General features: G+C 44.9%; 1 protein-coding gene across 12 annotated transcripts in view; it reads right to left on the minus strand.

Annotated features, from left to right (window-relative positions):
* ANKS1B (ankyrin repeat and sterile alpha motif domain containing 1B) overlaps window positions 1-21,331 on the minus strand; it is a 449,942-nt gene that overhangs the window by 287,259 nt on the left and 141,352 nt on the right. For all 12 annotated transcript variants that reach the window (XM_064154982.1, XM_064154981.1, XM_064154990.1 and 9 more), the window contains exons 6-7: window positions 7,924-8,507; window positions 4,325-4,397 (exon numbers count right to left, since the gene is read on the minus strand). In XM_064154982.1, the coding sequence (XP_064011052.1) occupies window positions 4,325-4,397; window positions 7,924-8,507 (657 nt within the window). The remainder of the gene's footprint in view (window positions 1-4,324; window positions 4,398-7,923; window positions 8,508-21,331) is intronic.

Here is a 21,331-nt window from a genome sequence, read left to right on the forward strand (position 1 = left end):
TGGATAATGTAGTTATGAATTGCATCCAGAAAAAAAGCATTCATGATTAGCAGAATTGTAACATTTTAAATCATCTTCCATGTACCAGAACATCTTTGACAGAAGTGGTTTTCTCAAAAGCCCAGCACTGTCCTAAACTAATTGCAGACTATTTTGATATGAGATGACCTTCAATAATGATTTTCCCTGACATTCTTTTAATTACTGTGCAATGAAACAATTCTTGCTTTAATTATGATGATACAATGGATACAATATCCATTATGCATGTAAAAATCCTTTCCCTTTTTTTTTTCCCCCCAAAGTATTTCTTGCTTATTCCCTTTCAAAGGACTTGCAAATGTAAGTCAGCTCTGAGTCACACACCTCTGAACAGCTACTGGGCTACAACCTGGCAAAGTAACCCATGGCACTTCTTTAGTGCTGTTGTAAGTAATCTTAGGGGTTAGACATACCTCAAATTTGCATTGAGATAGAGGCTTTTGTCCCTGCCACATGGCTCTTAAAGTTCTCCTCTCTCAGAAAAGAAGCCATGTAGTCTTACTTGGGGTGTATCTAACTGATGCTTGACATGGACAGGAGAGGAGAGACAATAATCTCTGGAGGCTTTAACCTCTTTATCCATTGCCACAGAGACTTTCAAGCACTTTAGATTTACTCAGAAGCATTCACCATATCCTAATGACTGACAGAACCTTCTGCAGCTTGGCCAATTTGGACTCTTGTGAAGAAACTTACCAGAGCCAGGTAGTGCAGATGCCTCCACATCACCTTGAGTGAAAGGTCAGTAGCCAGCAGCATCTTTTATTTCCTCTTGGTAACAGAGCTTTTGTACTTCTTGGGCTAGTGGAGTGCTTCTCTCTGTTACCATTGAGATTATTTCTTAACATGCTCCCTGGCCAGGACTTCTGCTTTTAACTTCAGCTGTAAGCTATTTAGATACTGCATGCTACATGCCCTCAGAGGACACCAGCAGCTGTCCTCCATTAACCAGTTTTAAGTTCAGTCCTCCAGAACCTGTACTGCTACCAAACTGAAACCTGTTTTTTATTCCCAAAAGCATGCTGTGGATGAACTCTTCCTAACTATACTCATCCAGTTTTGCTTTCCTTTCACTGCTCCTCTAATTGTCCCTTAAGAGATTGCCCTGGAGATCAAAAAGAAGTCTTTCTAGATTTCAGAAACAGAAGTTCCTGTAAATTCACTCAAGGACTTCACGATGAGATGTCATAATTTCCAACCTTAAATACCATTATGGAATGATCAGTATATGACTTAGATTCCCTTCTCACTGCCCAGCTGTGCCAACTCCATTTAACTGATGCCAGAGTTTTATCCTGTGCAATTATAATGCTGCATGCAATGGATGGTTGTTAAAATGCTTTCTTTTTAAAAATTTAATCAGGTAGGTAGTCTCCTGCCCAATACATACCCCCAGGTAATTGCATGCCATTGCTAGCAGGGATGTACTAGTAAAGGTGAAAACTTTGCCTCTCCTGCCCAATACATACCCCCAGGTAATTGCATGCCATTGTTAGCAGGGATGTACTAGCAAAGCTGAGTGCTTTGCCTCTCCTGCCCAATACATACCCCCAAGTAATTGCATGCCATTGCTAGCAGGGATGTACTAGCACAGGTGAGAACTTTGCCTCTCCTGCCCAATACATACCCCCAGGTAATTGCATGCCATTGTTAGCAGGGATGTACTAGCAAAGGTGAGTACTTTGCCTCTCCTGCCCAATACATAACCCCAAGTAATTGCATGCCATTGCTAGCAGGGATGTACTAGCACAGGTGAGAACTTTGCCTCTCCTGCCCAATACATACCCCCAAGTAATTGCATGCCACTGCTAGCAGGGATGTACTAGCACAGGTGAGAACTTTGCCTCTCCTGCCCAGTACATACCCCCAAGTAATTGCATGCCACTGCTAGCAGGGATGTACTAGCAAAGCTGAGTGCTTTGCCTCTCCTGCCCAATACATACCCCCAAGTAATTGCATGCCATTGCTAGCAGGGATGTACTAGCACAGGTGAGAACTTTGCCTCTCCTGCCCAATACATACCCCCAAGTAATTGCATGCCACTGCTAGCAGGGATGTACTAGCACAGGTGAGAACTTTGCCTCTCCTGCCCAGTACATACCCCCAAGTAATTGCATGCCACTGCTAGCAGGGATGTACTAGCAAAGGTGAGAACTTTGCCTCTCCTGCCCAATACATAACCCCAGGTAATTGCATGCCATGGCTAGCAGGGATGTACTAGCACAGGTGAGAACTTTGCCTCTCCTGCCCAGTACATACCCCCAAGTAATTGCATGCCATTGCTAGCAGGGATGTACTAGCAAAGGTGAGAACTTTGCCTCTCCTGCCCAATACATAACCCCAGGTAATTGCATGCCATGGCTAGCAGGGATGTACTAGCACAGGTGAGAACTTTGCCTCTCCTGCCCAGTACATACCCCCAAGTAATTGCATGCCACTGCTAGCAGGGATGTACTAGCAAAGGTGAGAACTTTGCCTCTCCTGCCCAATACATACCCCCAAGTAATTGCATGCCACTGCTAGCAGGGATGTACTAGCAAAGCTGAGTGCTTTGCCTCAAGACCAAATTATACAGACACACAACTCAGTTTTCCTTCCTTATATTAGGAAGAAGACATAGTAAAATGCTTTCAAACCTGCTGTCAGGACAGCTGCACAGGTTTATGCTGACACACCAAGAGATGGAGTTCTTAGAATTCATCATGGTAGGGAAGCTTTGCAAACAGTTCCCATCCTTGCTAAATCCAGTCACTGGCTGTCAGCAACATTTTCAGCCCTGTTCCAAATACTTGCTGGAAGTGACATTAGATAATATAATGCTTTAAAAAGTGTCAGCAGCTACTGGATGCATCCAGGGTCCCTTCATTCTAAACAAAACCTCATCTGAAAATGATGGGAAATATCCCTGTAGTAGAAAGGCTTCTGTACAAAGATACTAATTGCTGTGGTAGGCCTGATGGGCCCAAAACAGGCTTGTCCATGTCCTGCCTTGCCCAGGCATGCTTTTCTGCTCCACCAGAGAGGCAGGTGTGGAAATGGACACAAAAGGACCTGCAGCCACTGAGTCTGGCCTGCCCAGGGCCCTGTGGTGTAAGGTGCACACACTCAGCTTGTGCCTGCCTGGGGCAGGGCCTGTGCTTCTCCCAAGTTAGGGAAGAGTGAGCCTGTGGCTTTGCCTAACAGGGTAGGGTTTGGCTCACTGCCATCCTGATTGGCCATTCTGTGCCCAAAGGGCAATTCATCTCAGCCCACACTGATAAAAGGAGATGTGCAGGTGAACAACCTGCTTCTGCTTCCCTGCTCTGCTGCCCTGCTCTGTGCCTGCTCTCTCTGCTGTGCCCAGCCCTGCTGCCATTGCACACTGCCTTGTTGCTGCCTGCTAAACTCCACTGCTGCCAGTTACCAGGAGCAGACCCTGGATGCCTGCACACGTTCAGCCTGCGTGGCCAGCGTGACATGGTGCTGAGACTGCACACATCTGCCTCTGCACCTGCAGGTCCTGCCTACAACTCCTGGGCACATACACAGATCACCCAGAAGAAGCCACGAGACAAGGGCAGAGATTGGCTGTGTCCTGTCCCCAGGAGCTGGGGAGATCCAAGCCTCAATGCCCAACAAGACAGAGACCCCTGACAGCATTTGGGCACTGTCTGGACTGTGGCTAGCCCCTGTGAGGGTAATAATAATGTGTGAGTAAATGCTTCAATGCCTCTTTGTAATTCCCTACTGCCTGCTGCCACAGAGCAGAAAGAGCCTGGGCCCAGCTACTGGGCAAGCAGCACATTGGCCACAAGCAGCACATTGGCCACAAGCAGCACTGACCTCAGGAATGGTCTCTTCCAGCTCAGTGAATGTTTGTGTGTTTTGCTGGATACATTAGCTGTAGATATTAGCCATAGAATGTTCCCATCACCGTGTAAGAACAGAAGTGTTATTAAAATGAGTGGTCAGGGGTGGGGAGAGCTCTGAACAGCAGAATTCATAAACAACATTCATTTGGGAAAATATCTTCTCACATCAATTAATTTCCCCTCCCCAACACTAATGGAGTACTTTTTCTGGTAAGGTTTCAGAACAGCATTAATGAGTCCAAGATGCTATTTAAAATTACAGCTTCAGGATACTGGGCCTAACACACCTCTAACACTAAAACAGCATTGATTGTGTATTCAAATACCTATAGAAAAGATTTCAACACAGTGGCTTACTTAGGAATATCTTATCCATAGTTTCCCTAATACACAGTTAAATGAAAAATTAAAGGAGAGTTGTTTTTCCTTACTTGTAGTGGGATCATTCATCTCCCCCAGTCCAGTATTGATTCCAGCATCTATTGAGCTCATGATTTTATCAATCTACGAAAGAGAGAACAGTGAAAACAATTGATGGGCCCCACCTTTGTTATTTCACTTTACTTTTTCATCTATAACTTTAAGGCATTATTACTCTCATTAGGAAAGCAACAATTAAGATGGTAAAAGGCAAAACCCAAAGGTAGACAATTAATTTCTCCACTCAAAGGCTAAAGCTTAAGACCAATATTTATCTTCTACAGTACTTATGACTCTGGTCACCCAGGTCTAACCACTAGTAGTCTATTTCAGCAATGAGATTAATGCCTAAGAATATTGTTGTGGGTTATAAAGTACTAAAGCAATTGCTCAACAAAGATTTGCAGAGAATTCCCAAGCTTCCTTTTTTTTTCTTTTTCCATCTTCCCCAAAGCCACTGAAAAAGTATAAAACATATTGCAGGATCACAGAAGCATTCAGCTTGGAAAAGACCCTCAGGATGACCAAGGCCAACCTATGACCCTACTCCACAAGATTCATCTTAAACCTGTCTTAGAATCATAGACCATAGAATCAGTCAGGGTTGGAAGGGACCACAAGGATCATCTGTGATGGGCAGAAACAACTCACACTAGATCAGGCTGGCCAGAGCCTCATCCAGCCTGGCCTTAAAGACCTCCAGGGACAGGGTCTCAATCACCTTCCTGGGGCAACCTGTTCCAGGCTCTCACCACCTTCATGCTGAAGAACCTCTTCCTTTCAGTCTGAATCTACCCATTTCCAGCTTTGTTCCATTCCCCCCAGTCCTATCACTATCTGACATACTAAAAAGTCCATTCCCAGCTTTCTTGTAGGCCCCCTTAAGACACTGAATGGTCACAATAAGGTCACCTCTGAGCCTTCTCCTCTCCAGACTGAACAGCCCCAACTCCCTCAGCCTTTCCTCATAGGCTCCAGCCCTCTGATCATATTTGTGGCCACTTTCTGGACACATTCCAGCACATCCACATCCCTCTTGTAATAGGGGCTCAATAAGACATACAAATGGGGTCCCCAAGACATCTCAGTGTCCCCACACACCACAGGATGATACTGTTCATGAAAAGAGACCCAAAACTCATTTGCACATTTCTAAATCATACTGAATTGTCAAAGAAGATGTCAAAACCCTGGGACCTATTTAATTTTCTGTAAGAACAGTACAGGACAAAAACAGAACCAAAGGGCTGGTGTCCTAGAAGGCAGACACAGAGAATCGTGTTTTACTGTCTCCTGGTTTAAAACTGTATTAGTTACAGAAGAAAACGTGGAAATTCTGTGAGAATCTCAAGATTTAAAATGATTTTTGAAATTTTAATACAAACTACATTTTCCTGACTCTTAAGAACAACCAAATCTTGATGTCCCTGTAGAAAGGCAAACTTAGACCTGACTTGTATCAGAACTTCGTAGCAATGCATCCAAGTCATTAGACCAAAACTTTCCACAGAGAAAGTATCTTCTTTACAACAAAAACTACCTTCAGATGCTTTATCAAGTCAGACATTTAAATGAGCTGGAAACCTTCCACTAGAAAATGAACCAATCACACAAACAAGCTCTGAGTTCTTTCTGAAATCAAATAGCACTCTGGAGGTGAATACATTTCCCCCACAGCAGTTGTTTTAAAGAGAAATGTTTGCTGCTCTGTAAACAGAAGTAAAGTTCTAAACATTTCACACTCTTCATTTACCTCAGTAAGATGGAAAGTTTTGTTTTATTTATATTCTTGGGACTTGGCATTGGTGAAAAGAAAATGTTAAAATAAGGCATGTAAAAATTATTATAAATCAAGTTTTAGAATTAAAATAGTCTCTTGCATGAGCAAGCACTACAAACTCTGTGCCATATTTCTTTATACGCTCCTGAATTCATAGAATCATAGAATCAACCAGGTTGGAAGAGACCTCCAAGATCATCCAGGCCAACCTAGCACCCAGCCCTAGCCAGTCAACTAGAGCATGGAACCAAGTGCCTCATCCAGGCTTTTCCTGAACACCCCCAGAGATGGTGACTCCACCACCTCCCTGGGCAGCCCATTCCAATGCCAATCACTCTCTCTGACAACAACTTCCTCCTAACATCCAGCCTAGACCTGCCCTGGCACAACTTGAGACTGTGTCCCCTTGTTCTGTTGCTGCTTGCCTGGCAGAAGAGATCAACCCCACCTGGCTACAGCCTCCCTTCAGGTAGTTTTAGACAGCAATGAGGTCACCCCTGAGCCTCCTCTTCTGCAGGCTGCACACCCCCAGCTCCCTCAGCCTCTCTTCACAAAGCTGTGCTCCAAGTCCCTCACCAGCTTCATCACCCTTCTCTGGACATGTTCCAGCACCTCAACATTGTGTATTCAAGAAATATATGGACATGACACTTTGGGACATGGTTTAATGGCCATGGTGGTGCTAGGTTGAAGTTTGGACCTGATGATCTTGTAGGTCTTTCCCAGCTAAAGCAATTCTCTGATTCTATGATACCATAAATGTATTTATACCCATTTCAAGTGTCAGATGTATGGCAAGCACCATGTACACAGGCCACAAGGCAGTTAGAAGTTAAGTTACACAAGGAAAGTTTGTGGAATCAGCCTAAATATCTTAGACTCTCCACTCCTGCCATTTTCTCCTGTCTCTTTCTGGCTGGCATTGCCATGGTAGGAAATAATTAGCAAATGTGTAAATAATGAGCACAGCTGCAAAGAATTTCACTGATTTTATTAGTGTCAGTGAGGAGGGCTTTAGTAGAAAATAATTTCAGTGTCACAACAAGCTGCAGGATTGCTTTTGGCTAACTTCAACACTTGTGGAAACAATGAACTTCATGAAGTGTGCAGCATTTTGAGCAGAAAGGCACTGTATTTCGTGCCAGCTCCCAAACTGCCATGCATTACACCACAACACACTGTCTGAGGATTTGCAGACTGGAAGAGTCAATTTTTGTTTCACAGGATCACAAGGGTTGGAAGGGATCTCCACAGATCCTTGAGCCCAACCCCTCTGCCAAAGCAGGACTGTAGAATCTAGCACGGGTCAGACAGGAATCCTTTAACAGTGACACATGTGGTGAATTATCACCACTGGCAAATGTTGAGGGTATTACTCGTTTTGCTGGTACACCAAAGTGTCCAACAAGCAGACTGTCTTTGCTTTGGAACATGACTAAGAAGACATCAAACAATTTCACCAGTTTCTTGATCTGTGGAGAGTTGTTGGTTTACAGGCTCAAAGGATGTCAGGGGTTGGAAGGGTCCCAAAGAGATCATCAAGTCCAAGCCCTCTGCCAGAGCAGGACCAGACAATCCAGCTCAGGTCACACAGGAACACATCCAGGCAGGCCTTGAAAGTCTCCAGAGAAGGAGACTCCACAACCTCTCTGGGCAGCCTGTGCCAGTGCTCTGTGAGCCTTACAGTAAAGAAGCTCTTCCTCATGTTGAGGTGGGACTTCCTGCACTGTAGTTTATATGCATTACCCACTTCACCTCTGAAAGAAAACTGTAACAGCATTCTCACTCTACCCTGCAGTTGCCTCCACGTAAGAAATGAGGAAAGCTTACCTCTTCCCATTCGGAGGTGAAGGAAGGTGTTCTCTCTGAATTCCCTTTGGAGCACTGCTGCTTTGGCGTTGGCTCGCTCCAGTTGCTTCTCGCTTTTTTGTCATGTGGTGGATGGGTGATAAGGTTAGAATCAGACTTGGAAACGTTTTTGCACATGTGCATTTCCAGCAGGGTCTTTGGTAAGGATCGGATTCTGCCAAGCGTGCACGCCCGCTCCACAAACCCCCCGCTGCTGAGAGCCCACTGTTCACTCAGCCTTGCCGAGGGCCCAACCAAGGTGTGGTTTTCCACTGGCTTACTTTTGGTGTGGAATATGGTTCTGTTTACCACTGGAGGCTTTTTTTTCTTCACGGGAGGATCAGTGCTGCTTTCTTTCCGCAGCTGTATCTGCTGCGCCGCGCTCTTGCTCAGAAGGCTTTTCTCCAGGGGGCCGCTGCACTGGCTTGCTTTGCTGTACAGCTGGAGAGGATTGTCTGGTGGGTCATATGCAGGGGAGGATCCATGAAGTAAACCTGCAAACTGTTCAGCAGGGTGTCCTTTAGGAAGCTCACTTTCAGTGGAGGTCTCTCCTTGGCAAAGACGCTCTGCAAAGAGAGTGGACTTTGTAAACGAGCAGCGATCAAACACCACAGGCAACAGACTCCTTACTCTCCACCCAATCACAGAATTTCTTAGGTTGGAAAAGACCTTTGAGGTCATCGAGTCCAGTCATGAGTTGCACACTGACAAGTCCTTGACTCAACCAAATCCCTCAGCACAACATCTAAGCACTATGAATCACTATGCTTGGAAAGGACCACCAGGATCACAGAATCATATAATGGTTTAGGTTGGAAGGGACTTCCAAAAGTCCAAACCCCCTGTCATGAGTAAGGACATTCCTCCACCAAATGACTCTGCTGGAAAGCAGCCCTGTGAAGAAGGACCCAGGAGTCCTGGTGGCCAGCAAGTTATCCATGGGACAGCAGTGTGACCTTGTGGCCAAGAAGGTCAATGGGATACTGGGGTGCATTAAGAGGAGTGTGGTCAGTAGATCAAGGGAAGTTCCCCTCTACTCTGCTCTAGTGAGACCTCACCTGGAATACTGCATTCAGTTTTGGGGTCCCCAGTGGAGGAACAACAGGGATCTACTCAAAAGAACTCAAGAGAGGGCTGTGAAGATGATGAAGGGGCTGGAGCACTGCCCTATGAGGAGAGGCTGAGGGACCTGGGACTTTTTGATCTGGTGAAGAGAAGACTTAGAGGGGATCTAGTCAATGTTCATACATATCTGAGAGCTGGGAGTCAAGAGGAAGGAGACAAACTCTTCTCATTTGTGCCCTGAGACAAGGAGTAATGGGTATAAATTACAGCACAGGAAGTTCCACCTCAATGTGAAGAAGAACTTCTTCACTGTAAGGCTCACAGAGCACTGGCACAGGCTACCCAAAGAGGCTGTGGAGTCTTCTTCTCTGGAGACTTTCAAGGCCTGCCTGGATGTGTTCCTGTGTGACCTGAGCTAGATTGTCTGGTCCTGCTCTGGCAGAGGGGTTGGATTGAAGCATCTGTGGGTGCTCCTTCTAACCCCTAACATCCTGTGATCCTTCAACTTTATATGTTGCTCAGTGCTTTCTTGGTACAGAAACAAAAACCACTTACACCATAAATTGACTGATTATCCTCTTAAAAAACAAAACTCATCTTAAACATCCCAAATTACTCAGTGTCAGGCAACATAAAAAAAAAGATTTTCTAAACTAAAATAGGTCACTGCTACTCTGTCAGCTTGATTGTGTCTCTTTTAATTTGCCATTGAGTTGCTACATGTACTAATGAAACGTTTAACATGATGAATTAGCTAGTTTGTAGGTAGTAAAATACACGAAGAACAAGTAGTGCCAGGGGTATTGTTAGTAGTTTCTCTTTTCCTAGTCATTATAAGAACAGTGAATTTACAGGATGCTGCATTTTACTGGCAGTCTCTAAAGAATAGATCTAAGTGTTCATAGAATCATAGAATCAACCAGGTTGGAAGAGACCTCCAAGATCATCCAGGCCAACCTAGCACCCAGCCCTAGCCAGTCAACCAGACCATGGCACTAAGTGCCTCATCCAATCTTTGCTTGAACACCTCCAGGCACAGTGACTCCACCACCTCCCTGGGCAGCCCATTCCAATGCCAATCACTCTCTCTGACAACAACTTCCTCCTCACATCGAGCCTATACTTTCCCTAGCACAACTTGAGACTGTGTCCCCCTGTTCTATTGCTGGTTGTCTGGCAGAAGAGACCAACCCCACCTGGCTACAGCCTCACTTTAGGTAGTTGTAGAGAGGTCTGCCCTGAGCCTCCTCTTCTGCAGGCTGCACACCCCCAGCTCCCTCAGCCTCTCCTCATAGGATTTGTGCTCCAGGCCCCTCACCAGCTTTGTTGCCCTTCTCTGGACACCTTCCAGCACCTCAACATCTCTCTTGAATTGAGGGGCCCAGAACTGGACACAGCACTCAAGGTGTGGCCTGAGCAGTGCTGAGTACAGGGGCAGAATAACCTCCCTTTGTCCTGCTGGCCACACTGCTCCTGATCCAAGCCAGGATGCCATTGGCTCTCTTGGCCACCTGGGCACACTGCTGGCTCATGTTCACCTACTACCTACCAGTACCCCCAGGTCCCTTTCTTCCTGGCTGCTCTCAGCCACTCTGTCCCCAGCCTAATGTTGTTTTCCATTCTGGGAAGTTTTGAGACTAGATTCAGAGTAACACTAACCACTGAGAAAGAAAGAAAAAAAGGAAATAGAGCCTTTTGGAAACATGTTTTATATATGCAATTTAGCAGACATGCAAAATAAAAAGATCAACCAAAAAATGCACTTTTTGGCACAGTTCAGAGTGGACTATTAACAATTTATTGTTCTTCTATTCCTGTTGCTGTAACAACTAGGGACAAAAATATTTTCTTCTTCTACCTGTGCTGTCTCATTTGTAGTGCTGCTGAGGACAGCATCACTCCAGCCACATGGCATTAAGTTGGAGTACTCAGAATAATTGCATCCCTGCTAGCAAGTTGCATCTCTACAACTATTTCATTAAAGAAAAATACCTTAATCTCTTTCTTCTCAGAAGTTGTATGTCACAGGCTCACAGGATGTTAGGGGTTGGAAGGGACCCAAGGAGATCACCGAGTCCAACTCCCCTGCCACAGCAGGACAATGCTATCTAACACAGATCACAGAGGAACACATCCAGACAGGCCTTCAAAGTCTCCAGAGAAGGAGACTCCACAACCTCTCTGGGGAGCCTGTTCCAGTGCTCTGTGACCCTTCCAGTAAAGAAGTTCCCCCTTGTGTGGAGGTGGAACCTCTTTTGCTGCAATTTACACCCATACACTACTAAACCCTACACTACAGACTCTGACTGTAGGACTGTATGCACATGTGCTAGTCTGAGCCTAGCTGGGATATTCTGGGGAGAAGAATTAGATGATAGGCTGTGAAAAGGAAACAATGCTGATGGCTACTGCACTCATAGGCTTGCTGAGATGTATAAGAACAAGAACAAAAATATAGATAACAGAGTCTCTCTCTGGCTTTTGGGGCTGCACTTCTCTCTATATCCTAACTTGCTGCCTAACTAATCCTTCTGCTTCCTAACCTCCCTGGCTGACCCTCCAAACTCAGCTTGAACATAAGGCAAAGTCTGGGGTAAGGTAGAGGTGTGTGAAGAAGGTGGTTGAGAGCCTCTCCTGGGGACTCAGGATTCTGGGAGGGCTGTTGTGCTTCTGTATTACTTTTTAACTTGTATATTTCTGTCAATATCTGGATATCTGTTGTAAATACCTGCTTGTATCTTGTGTTAAGCTGTAAATATAAAGTTTCATTCAATTTTCAGAGCAGCTGAGTCTAGTCAGGGTGATTTTCTTAAGTGTGGAGTGTGGGGGAGGGGGTAACACCCAAACCAGCACAGCACAGCCCTAAATACCAGAAGGAATCAAACGTAGAAAATCACATCCTGGGCTGCCAGCAGGTCGAGAGAGGTGATTCTGACACTCAACCCTGCTCTGGTGAGACCTCAGCTGGAGGAATTGTGGCCAGCTAAGGGGCTGCTGGCATGGGTCCAGGGGAGAGCTACAAAGATGGTCAGAGGACTGGTGCACCTCACCTATGAAGGCAGGCTGAAAGAATTGAGGCTGCTCAGCCTCAAGAAGAGAAGGCTCCAGGAAGACCTCACAGCTCCATTTCAATATCTGAAGAGGACCTACAGGAAGGCTGGAGAGAGGTTGTTTAGAAGGACTTGTAGTGACAGAAGAAGGAACAGTGGTTTTAAACTGGGGTAGGGAAGATTTAGGCTGGACATAAGGAGGAAGTTCTTTACAATCAGAATGGTGAAATACTGGGACAGGTTGTCTGGTAATGGGGTTGAGGCCAGAGACATTTGAGATCAGACTTGAAGCAGTCCTGTGCACCCTGATGTAGTTGGAGGGGTCCCTGCTGACTGCAGAGGGGTTGGACAAGATGACCTTTAAGGTTCCCTTCCAACCCAGTTTGCAATGAAATCAAGCAGTTTCCTCCCATTTTCCAAAATCCTTGCTTGTGAAAACAGCCCAGAAATCAGAGAATGTCAGTTCTAAAAGGAGGCAGTATTCAATTATGTGAATGATAGAAGAAAGATTTTAGTGTGTACTTTATAACAGCATCAGCTTAAAAAATGTGAAATGAATTGTTTCAATATTGATGATAAAAGCCTAAACAAGATTAGAAGTGCAACTCAAGAAAATCTACTTCTCTTCTTTAGCAAACATGAGTGGAATGTACACTGAAGACATTTCTGCACCCAAAAAGATTTGAAGTGCTAAGGCTGAATGTGGGATGTGACAGAGCTAAAGAAATCAAACAAGTCGGTTTGGGAGGGGAAAAAAAAGGCAGTGAGAAAGGAAAAGTATGAGACATCTCTCAACAACCAGTTGCTGAACTAATTGTGTGTCTGCAATTCTGAAGGCAGGATTAAAATGAAAAATCAATTATGCAAATAATGACAGACTTTGGTGGTTTTCCCAAACACGAAAAGCTCAGTAGCTGGCATTCTGCTCTGGATGAAGACATCATTTGATGCATTTACATGAGTAATAAGCATGTAAGCTCCTGCCACAGCCAGAGATCAGATTGATTAAGTCAGTGGATGCTAGAGAGTGATGCCACTCTTTCTGTATGTTGTGGCTGGCCAGCTGAATCACTGCCTGTCCTCTGTTAACTCCACTGATTAGACTGCCAGTGACTGTAATGGGATTCAGACTGTGGTCAGGTATCTACATCCAGATGTCTAGCCTTGAGCTCTGTGGTAAAGGGTTGGACTCGATGATCTATGAGGTCTCTTCCAACCTTGGTGATACTGTGATGTCTTAGTCATGAACTGAATTCTACTCTGCTATTCCAGAGATGTTATTTAGAGCTGACACTGAACTACTTTAAGAGAATTAGGAAAAGAAAATTAATCTTATCTTAGCTGAGCCTTGGATAAAGATAATATAATAATCCTTGTTAAAATAAGCAACTGTGTTTAAAATAAATAGAAAGCCTTTCTTAGCTTTTAATAACTACACACATCTAAGATTACTGGCTTTCTGCTGTTGCATATTTCTGACACACACTTTAAGACAAGTGACACTGAAATCAATATTCATAGAATTATGGAATCATCAAATTAACCAGGTTGGAAGAGACCTCCAAGCTCATCCAGTCCAACCTAGCACCCAGCCCTATACAATCAACCAGACCATGGCACCAAGTGCCTCATTCAGCCTTTTCTTGAACATCACCAGGGATGGTGACTCCACCATCTCCCTGGGCAGCCCATTCCAATGGCAAATCACTCTCTCTCTGAAGCACTTCGTGAGGCTCAGTGAGGATGCACAAAATGTGATATTTTGTGTACTATTTTCCACTTGTTTTTAAACATAGCAAAATTATTCTTGTTCTTTTGAATACTGCTGTGGACTGAAAATCTCTTTAAGTTATGCATACTGATGATCAATGTCCTGTATGGTTCATAGAATCATAGAATCAACCAGGTTGGAAGAGACCTCCAAGATCAGCCAGTCCAACCCATCCCCCAGCCCTATCCAGTCAACTAAACCCTAAGTGCCCCATCGAGTCTTCTCTTGAAGAAGAATTAGGGTTAGAACTGGGTTAGAATTGCCCTTGAATCTACTGACACATCTGAGAAATTCAGACTCTCCATTCCTGCTGTTTCCTATCCCTTAACTTCATCATATACTTTTGAACCTTTTCATTAGGCATTTTACTTTGACTCATTTCAGCCAACTTAACTGATAGTAAGGTAAGATATGAGATGTAATGAGATTGCAAAGGTCTATACTCAGTGAACAGTAAATTAATGATATCAGGTTTGCTTTCCATGGGCTTTTAAATCTTCTAATAATGGATATTTTAAAAAGAGCATAGGGAAGTCAGGGAGAGAGAACAGGTGGAGAAGTTCAAGCTCTTGCATTGAATCCTAATGGAGAGTTTTCTGCCCTTGACAAATTATTTTGCAACGGAGAGAGATCTTACTTCCTCACCAGATAAAACTTCTCTTGCTGCCTTATCTTTTCACTCCTAAATAGTATCCCAAACACCAAAACACAACCAGATGTCATTTCTGCAGATCTTTAGCCTTATGACAAGTGCATTACAAGCTTACCCATCCGAGTGGATTACTTCTGAAAATCACTTTGATGCTGCCCTATCTGTGTTGCATGGAAAAACATTCGTATTTGGAACCACAAATAAATTCAGTTCTGCCATAATCTTGAGGCCACAGATACACATTGCTATTATCATCAGTTTATATACAATCAAACAGACATTTAGGCAGCAGATTGCAATTCAATCAGCTATTTATTTACACCCTGGTGCACCCCAGCACAGTTGCTTGTGGTACGTATATAGATCTCCGTGGAATACCATTCCTCCTTCTCAGTACTTCAGAGCTGTAATTTCCAGATGCTTCATCAAACTCACCTATCTATTTCCTAAATTTCAGTCCAAGACTGCAGAGCACATTAAGAAAATCAGGAGCATACTAAATACCATGAATTTCGTCTTCAAGTCAAAGTTGGAAATCAGATTATTCCCATTTGGATCTCAAGGGATTTCATGTTGGAAACTAATGCACATTCAGAAGAATAACAGTTGTTAGTAATGAAAAGAGCTGTAATAGATAAATTATAATGACAGAGTTCCATCTTTAACAGGCATTGCTGTTGCCATGGCACAACTTTCTAATGTAATATAATAACCCACAAGAAATTTGCTCTATAGCTATGGTAACAACTGTTTTGTGACACCTACACTATTAATCTATTCAAAGCCTATTTTTATTTGATCCAGTTTGATCCTGTTTTTAGCAGCACACTCTGCACACGTGTCCAAAAATGTCTTCTCAACTCCCTTTTCTACACCCTTTGTTGATTGATAAAACTAACAGACACAGCTGAGTAGTATTTGAAGAGTATCCTTTCACAGAAGCATGGTAAGGGGAAAAAACTCATCTATTTGGATGATAAAGTTTGCTTCAGAGACAGTACAATACCTTCAGTGGTTGTATTGTCAAAAGTGGTATCATAAAATGGGATGATCAGCAAGAAAAGGTCTAAGACAGAAAATACACAACATTTAAAAGCTGAAGTAGCAGTGTTGAGGAAGGCATTATTTCACACAGGTAACAACCTGGTGCTCTGACCAAGCTCTAGCTCTTTGCTGGCCTTATGTTGGCTGCAGATAGCTTTGGTGAGGTCGTGCAATGTTTTCTCACTCCACTAAATGTTATAGCAAAGTACCACAGACTTGTGTGGGAGATACAACACCACAATGACTAAGCAACTAATGAGGAATGTGGGCTTCTACTGTCGCCAGCAGCAACACAGAAAAGGAGCAGTAGCATCCAAAGCAGACTGCTGTTTCTCCTTCTGCTTCCTCTCAAATCTAAAGACACCACTAGGAGTTGGTTTGCAAGGTTGGTGTTGGCGGTCTCCAGGCTTTGTGCCCAGGTTCCAACATTCCCAGATTCTCAAAGGCTTTAGAAATCACAGTAAAAATCTCTCTCTTACTGGCAGCCAATTCAAGTCCTTAACATCACAGTCTGTGTTTGACATTGTGCCGAAGGATTTTACTGCCTCACTTCTGCCATTTTCTTGGTACCTTCACTGTCCACATTTTACTCATCTGACTCAAAATGACACATCAGCAACTGCAGAAGATGAGAAAGGTATTGGGGGAAAAGTAGATTCAGACTGGATGCTAGGAAGAAGTTCTTCACCACGAGGGTGGTGAGACCCCGGAATGGGTTGCACAGAGAGATGGTCAAAGCCTCATTGCTGGAGGTTTAAGGCCAGGCAGGATGAGGCTGTGGGCAGCCTGATCTAGTATGATATGTTTCTGCCCATGGGAGGAGGGATGGAACTACATGATCCTTGTGGTCCCTTCCAACCCTGACTGATTCTATGATTCTATGGGGAGGTTCCTGAATGTTGCTTGCCCCTTTCTGATGAAGAAAAGAGTTTTCAGTAAGGTGGGATGTTAGTTGGTAATTATTGCTAATTCTAACCACATTAGAACACCCAAATACAGTTCTTGCCCCAAATTTCAGCAAGAGCAGTGTAATCATAGAATCACAGAATCAACCAGGTTGGAAGAGATCTCAAAGGTCATACAGGCCAACCTAGCACCCAGCCTCATCCAGTCAACTAGACCATGGCACTAAGTGCCCCATCCAGGCTTTTCTTGAAGACCTCAAGGGATGGTGACTCCACCACCTCCCTGGGCAGCCCATTCCAATGCCAATCGCTCTCTCTGCCAACAACTTCCTCCTAACATTCAGCCTAGACCTGCCCTGGCACAACTTGAGACTGTGTCCCCTTGTTCTGTTGCTGGTTGCCTGGGAGAAGAGGCCACCACCCACCTGGCTGCAGCCTCCCTTCAGGTAGTTGTAGACGGCAATGAGGTCACCCCTGAGCCTCCTCTTCTCTAGGCTAAACAACCTCAGCTCCCTCAGCCTCTTTCACTCTTACAGAGATATTGACCCTGCTGTAGATTTGCAGAAACATACTCTGCATTTGAGTGGGATATAAATGTGATTTTTACATAGATGTCACAAAGAGTTAATCTTTAACTGCAAAATTCAACCTAGAGAAAAATACAGAGCTGCAGCTGCCACCTCCATAATGCCATTTCCATGAGAATTTCTTTCTGTGTGACTACATAAGGCACAGTTCCGAGACATCTCGATGACAGACAGACTCTCCTGAACCATCACACTTTGCAGCACAAGGTTCTGCCTTATACCTGCTCATCTAGATAAGAATCCTTCAGAAAATGAACATGTTAATATATATTTATGGAGCCAAACTTTGAGGCTGTGGTGCAGAGTCCCTAAGGTCACAAAATGGGCTTGAGCATGTCATGTCTTGTCTGGACATGTTTACCTGCCTGTCTGCATTGCAGCCAGAGGTGGGAAATGGGACAAAAGAAACCCAAACCAACCTAGTCTGGTTTAGTCTGGTTGCCTAAGAGAGGTTTCATGAGACCCACACCCCTATCGTGTGCAAGGTGCACGTGCCCCCATTTTGGAGGAGAACAGCTTGTGGGTTCGATGTTGAGGTGCTGGAACATGCCCAGAGAAGGGCAACAAAGCTGGTGAAAGGCCTGGAACACAAACCCCATGAGGAGAGGCTGAGGGAGCTGGGGGTGTGCAGCCTAGAGAAGAGGGAGCTCAGGGGTGACCTCATTGCCGTCTACAACTACCTGAAGGGAGGCTGTAGCCAGGTGGGGTTGGGCTCTTCTCCCAGGCAAGCAGCAACAGAACAAGGGGACACAGCCTCAAGCTGTGTCGGGGTAGGTATAGGCTGGATGTTAGGAGGAAGTTGTTGGCAGAGAGAGTGATTGGCAGTGGAATGGGCTGCCCAGGGAGGTGGTGGAGTCACCAACCCTGGAGGTGTTCAAGAAGACACTGGATGAGGCACTTGGTTCCATGCTCTAGTTGACTGGATGGCGCTGGGTGCTAGGTTGGCCTGGATGATCTTGGAGTTCTCTTCCAACCTGGTTGATTCTATGATTCTATGGTCAGAAGGTGATTGGGTGATATTGTGGCCAAAGAGACCATAAGTCTCAGCCATTGCTCTATAAAAGGGAGTAAAGAGGTGAATAAGGAGCTTGTGTGCTTGTTCCTTCCTTCGTTCGCTTGCCCACAACCGCAGCCTGCTGCGCCAGCCCAGAGAGGGCTGCAGACCCCTGGTGCACCAAACTGAGCTACCTTAGCCTCCAGCCTGGATCCTACTCTGCCCAGCTGGCTAAACATCTGATGACCTTCTGAGAAGCCATGGAGGGACCTTGCCCATGTCCGTGAAGCCTCCTCAGCCAGCGTGCCCTAACCTTAATCCAGCAACTGAGCCACATCACAGCCCAGGTGGAATTCACCACAGGACTCCTACTGTATCTTTTCCTCTATATGTTTTGGCACACAGACATTAAGACTGAGGACCAGTGAGTATTCTGAATTCTTTATTCAAGTTACTAAAAGAATTTGGCTAACCTCACAAGAGGTGAATTAAGCTGCAAGGCTTCTCTGTCAAAGACAATTCTAAAAGCTTTTCAACATTCTGTTGTACAGAGACATTCTGTAAGATGGTTCTGCTAACTGCAGCCAGGAATTCGTGTGGATAGCTGTAAATGAGTTTGGGGGGATTCTCTTTGTATAGATCAATAATTATTTAATAACTTTTAAATCAGCCTCATTGTATTTCACCCCAAACTCAGATTCAGCTAGCCTCCCTTCATAACAGAATCATAAAACCAGCCAGGTTGGAAGAGACCTCCAAGATCATCCAGTCCAATATGCACCCAGCGCCATCCAGTCAACTAGAGCATGGAACCAAGTGCCTCATCCAGTATCTTCTTGAACACCTCCAGGGATGGTGACTCCACCACCTCCCTAGGCAGCCCATTCCAATGCCAATCACTCTCTCTGACAAAAACTTCCTCCTAACACCCAGCCTATACTTCCTCCAGCACAGCTTGAGGCTGTGTCCCCTTGTTCTGTTGCCGGTTGCCTGGCAGAAGAGACCAACCCCACCTGCCTACAGCCTCCCTGCAGGTAGATGTAGAGAGCAATGAGGTCTGCCCTGAGCCTCCTCTTCTGCAGGCTGCACACCTCCAGCTCCCTCAGCCTCTCCTCATAGGGTTTGTGTTCCAGGCCCCTCACCAGCTTTGTTGCCCTTCTCTGGACACCTTCCAGCACCTCAACATCTCTCTTGAATTGAGGAGCCCAAAACTGGACACAGTACTCAAGGTGTGGCCCAATCAGTGCAGAGTACAGGGGCAGAATAACCTCCCTCATCCTACTGATGTTCAACATGCAAAACACTGAGTGAAGTCAACACTCGTATTCAAGATAAAATCCCATTAGAATCTTTCATCTCTCCCATGCAGCAAAAAGCTCAGCTCAGTATTTCTTTTTACCACCCAGGCAAGCTCTCCTAAGAAATTCTGGGCAATGATTGGCAATGGATGCACAATGTCATTTTGCAGCAAGATCACACATAATTGCACTGAGGAATTCTGCAGTAATCTTGCAGGAGAAAGCTACCATTTGAGTGGGCTGTGGCTGTGCTGAGCAAAGTACATGCTAATTCCACAGTGTACTACAGCAGTGAAGAGCAATAGAGGAGGGAATTTTGTGGCACTTACTAACCAAAAGCAGTGCAAAGCAATATGAACGTGACAGATGAGCTCTTTAAAGCATATCCTTTTGTTAACGACTCTAATGAAACCTTGTTAATTGTCCCATTCCTCACATTTTGCACATCAAGTGCAAAGGAGGAATGACAAAGTCCTTCACAGACTGGGAACAAAACTTACTAATTGTCAAGGCAAAAGAGAAGGGAAAAAAATAAAGGATGATTTTTAGAATGCTGTTGCAAAAAGGAGATGTTTCATCAATTTCAACACATTTAGTTGGAAGAAAGGTTTGGTCTAAGTAACAGTTCAGTTCCTCCAAGCATGAGACCAAAGCAGAGAGTTATCAAAACATATGTTCTGGCACATGCACTGATAATACAGCTCTGTTTTTCCTAACCTTGGTAAAGAAGATATTTCTGATTTGAAAATTGTATTTATGATACTTAAAAGGAGTTTGCCTCTCCTGTCTGCATTCCACAAGCCCTGTGAGGAGAGGCTGAGGGAGCTGGGGATGTGCAGTCTGCAGAAGAGAAGGCTCAGGGCAGAGCTCATTGCTCTCTACAACTACCTGAAGGGAGGCCGTAGCCAGGTGGGGTTGGTCTCTTTTCCCAGGCAAGCAGCAACAGAACAAGGGGACACAGCCTCAAGTTGTGTTGGGGAAGGTATAGACTGGATGTTAGGAGGAAGCTGTTCACAGAGAGTGTGATTTGTGATTGGAATGGGCTGCCCAGGTTGGTGGTGGAGTCACCATCCCCTGGAGGTGTTGAAGAAAAGCCTGGATGAGGCACTTAGTGCCATGGTCTGGTTGACTGGACAGGGCTGGGTGCTAGGTTGGACTGGAAGACCTTGGAGGTCTCTTCCAACCTGGCTAATTCTATGATTCTATCTCTTGCATTGCCTCAACCACACTGTTGCTGCTGCATGCATGAGTGGAGGTTCATGATCAACTTGCCTTAAAATAACACTGCTCCTTCCAGTGTTTTCCTTGATGAAGCTCTGCTTGGGCAAACAGTCTAAGCTAACAAACACCATCAGGAGAACTCAGGATGAAGAATTAGTCCATTAAGCCAATCATAATCAACAAATAATTGCAGAGACAATACTACAATTGTTTTAATTAGCATATTCTTCATCTGGAAATCAAATGATGAGTCTCCTGAGAAATTTACACAAGTCACTATTTCCTCTCTTTAAAAAAAGCAAACAAACACCACTAGCAGCTCAACATATCAGCCAGCACCGTAAGAGAAGCCAGAACAAAACCTGGCAGATGTTTTATGGGCTTTTTTTATCTTTAATTACAAATGTTTGCACTGTTAAAATGGTGAAAAATGGGCAAGTGCCAATTGTAATGATAAAAAAGAGAAAAGATTGGGATAAGACCCTGCTTTGGCAAGGGGTTTGGACTCCATGATTTTGGAGGAGATCTCTTCCAGTCCCTACCATTCTGTGATTCTATGAAGATGAGAGCCTGGAGCAGCAATACAGGCTGGGGACAGAGTGGCTGGAGAGCAGCCAGGAAGAAAGAGACCTGGAGGGGCTGGTAGATAGTAGCTGAAGATGAGGCAGCAGTGTGCCCAGGTGGCCAAGAGAGCCAATGGCATCCTGGCCTGGCTCAGGAACAGTGTGGCCAGTAGGACAAGGGAGGTTATTCTGCCCCTGTGCTCAGCACTGCTCAGGCCACACCTTGAGTACTGTGTCCAG

Source organism: Pogoniulus pusillus, chromosome 15, assembly GCF_015220805.1.
Source record: "Pogoniulus pusillus isolate bPogPus1 chromosome 15, bPogPus1.pri, whole genome shotgun sequence".
Classification (NCBI taxonomy): Eukaryota; Metazoa; Chordata; class Aves; order Piciformes; family Lybiidae; genus Pogoniulus; species Pogoniulus pusillus.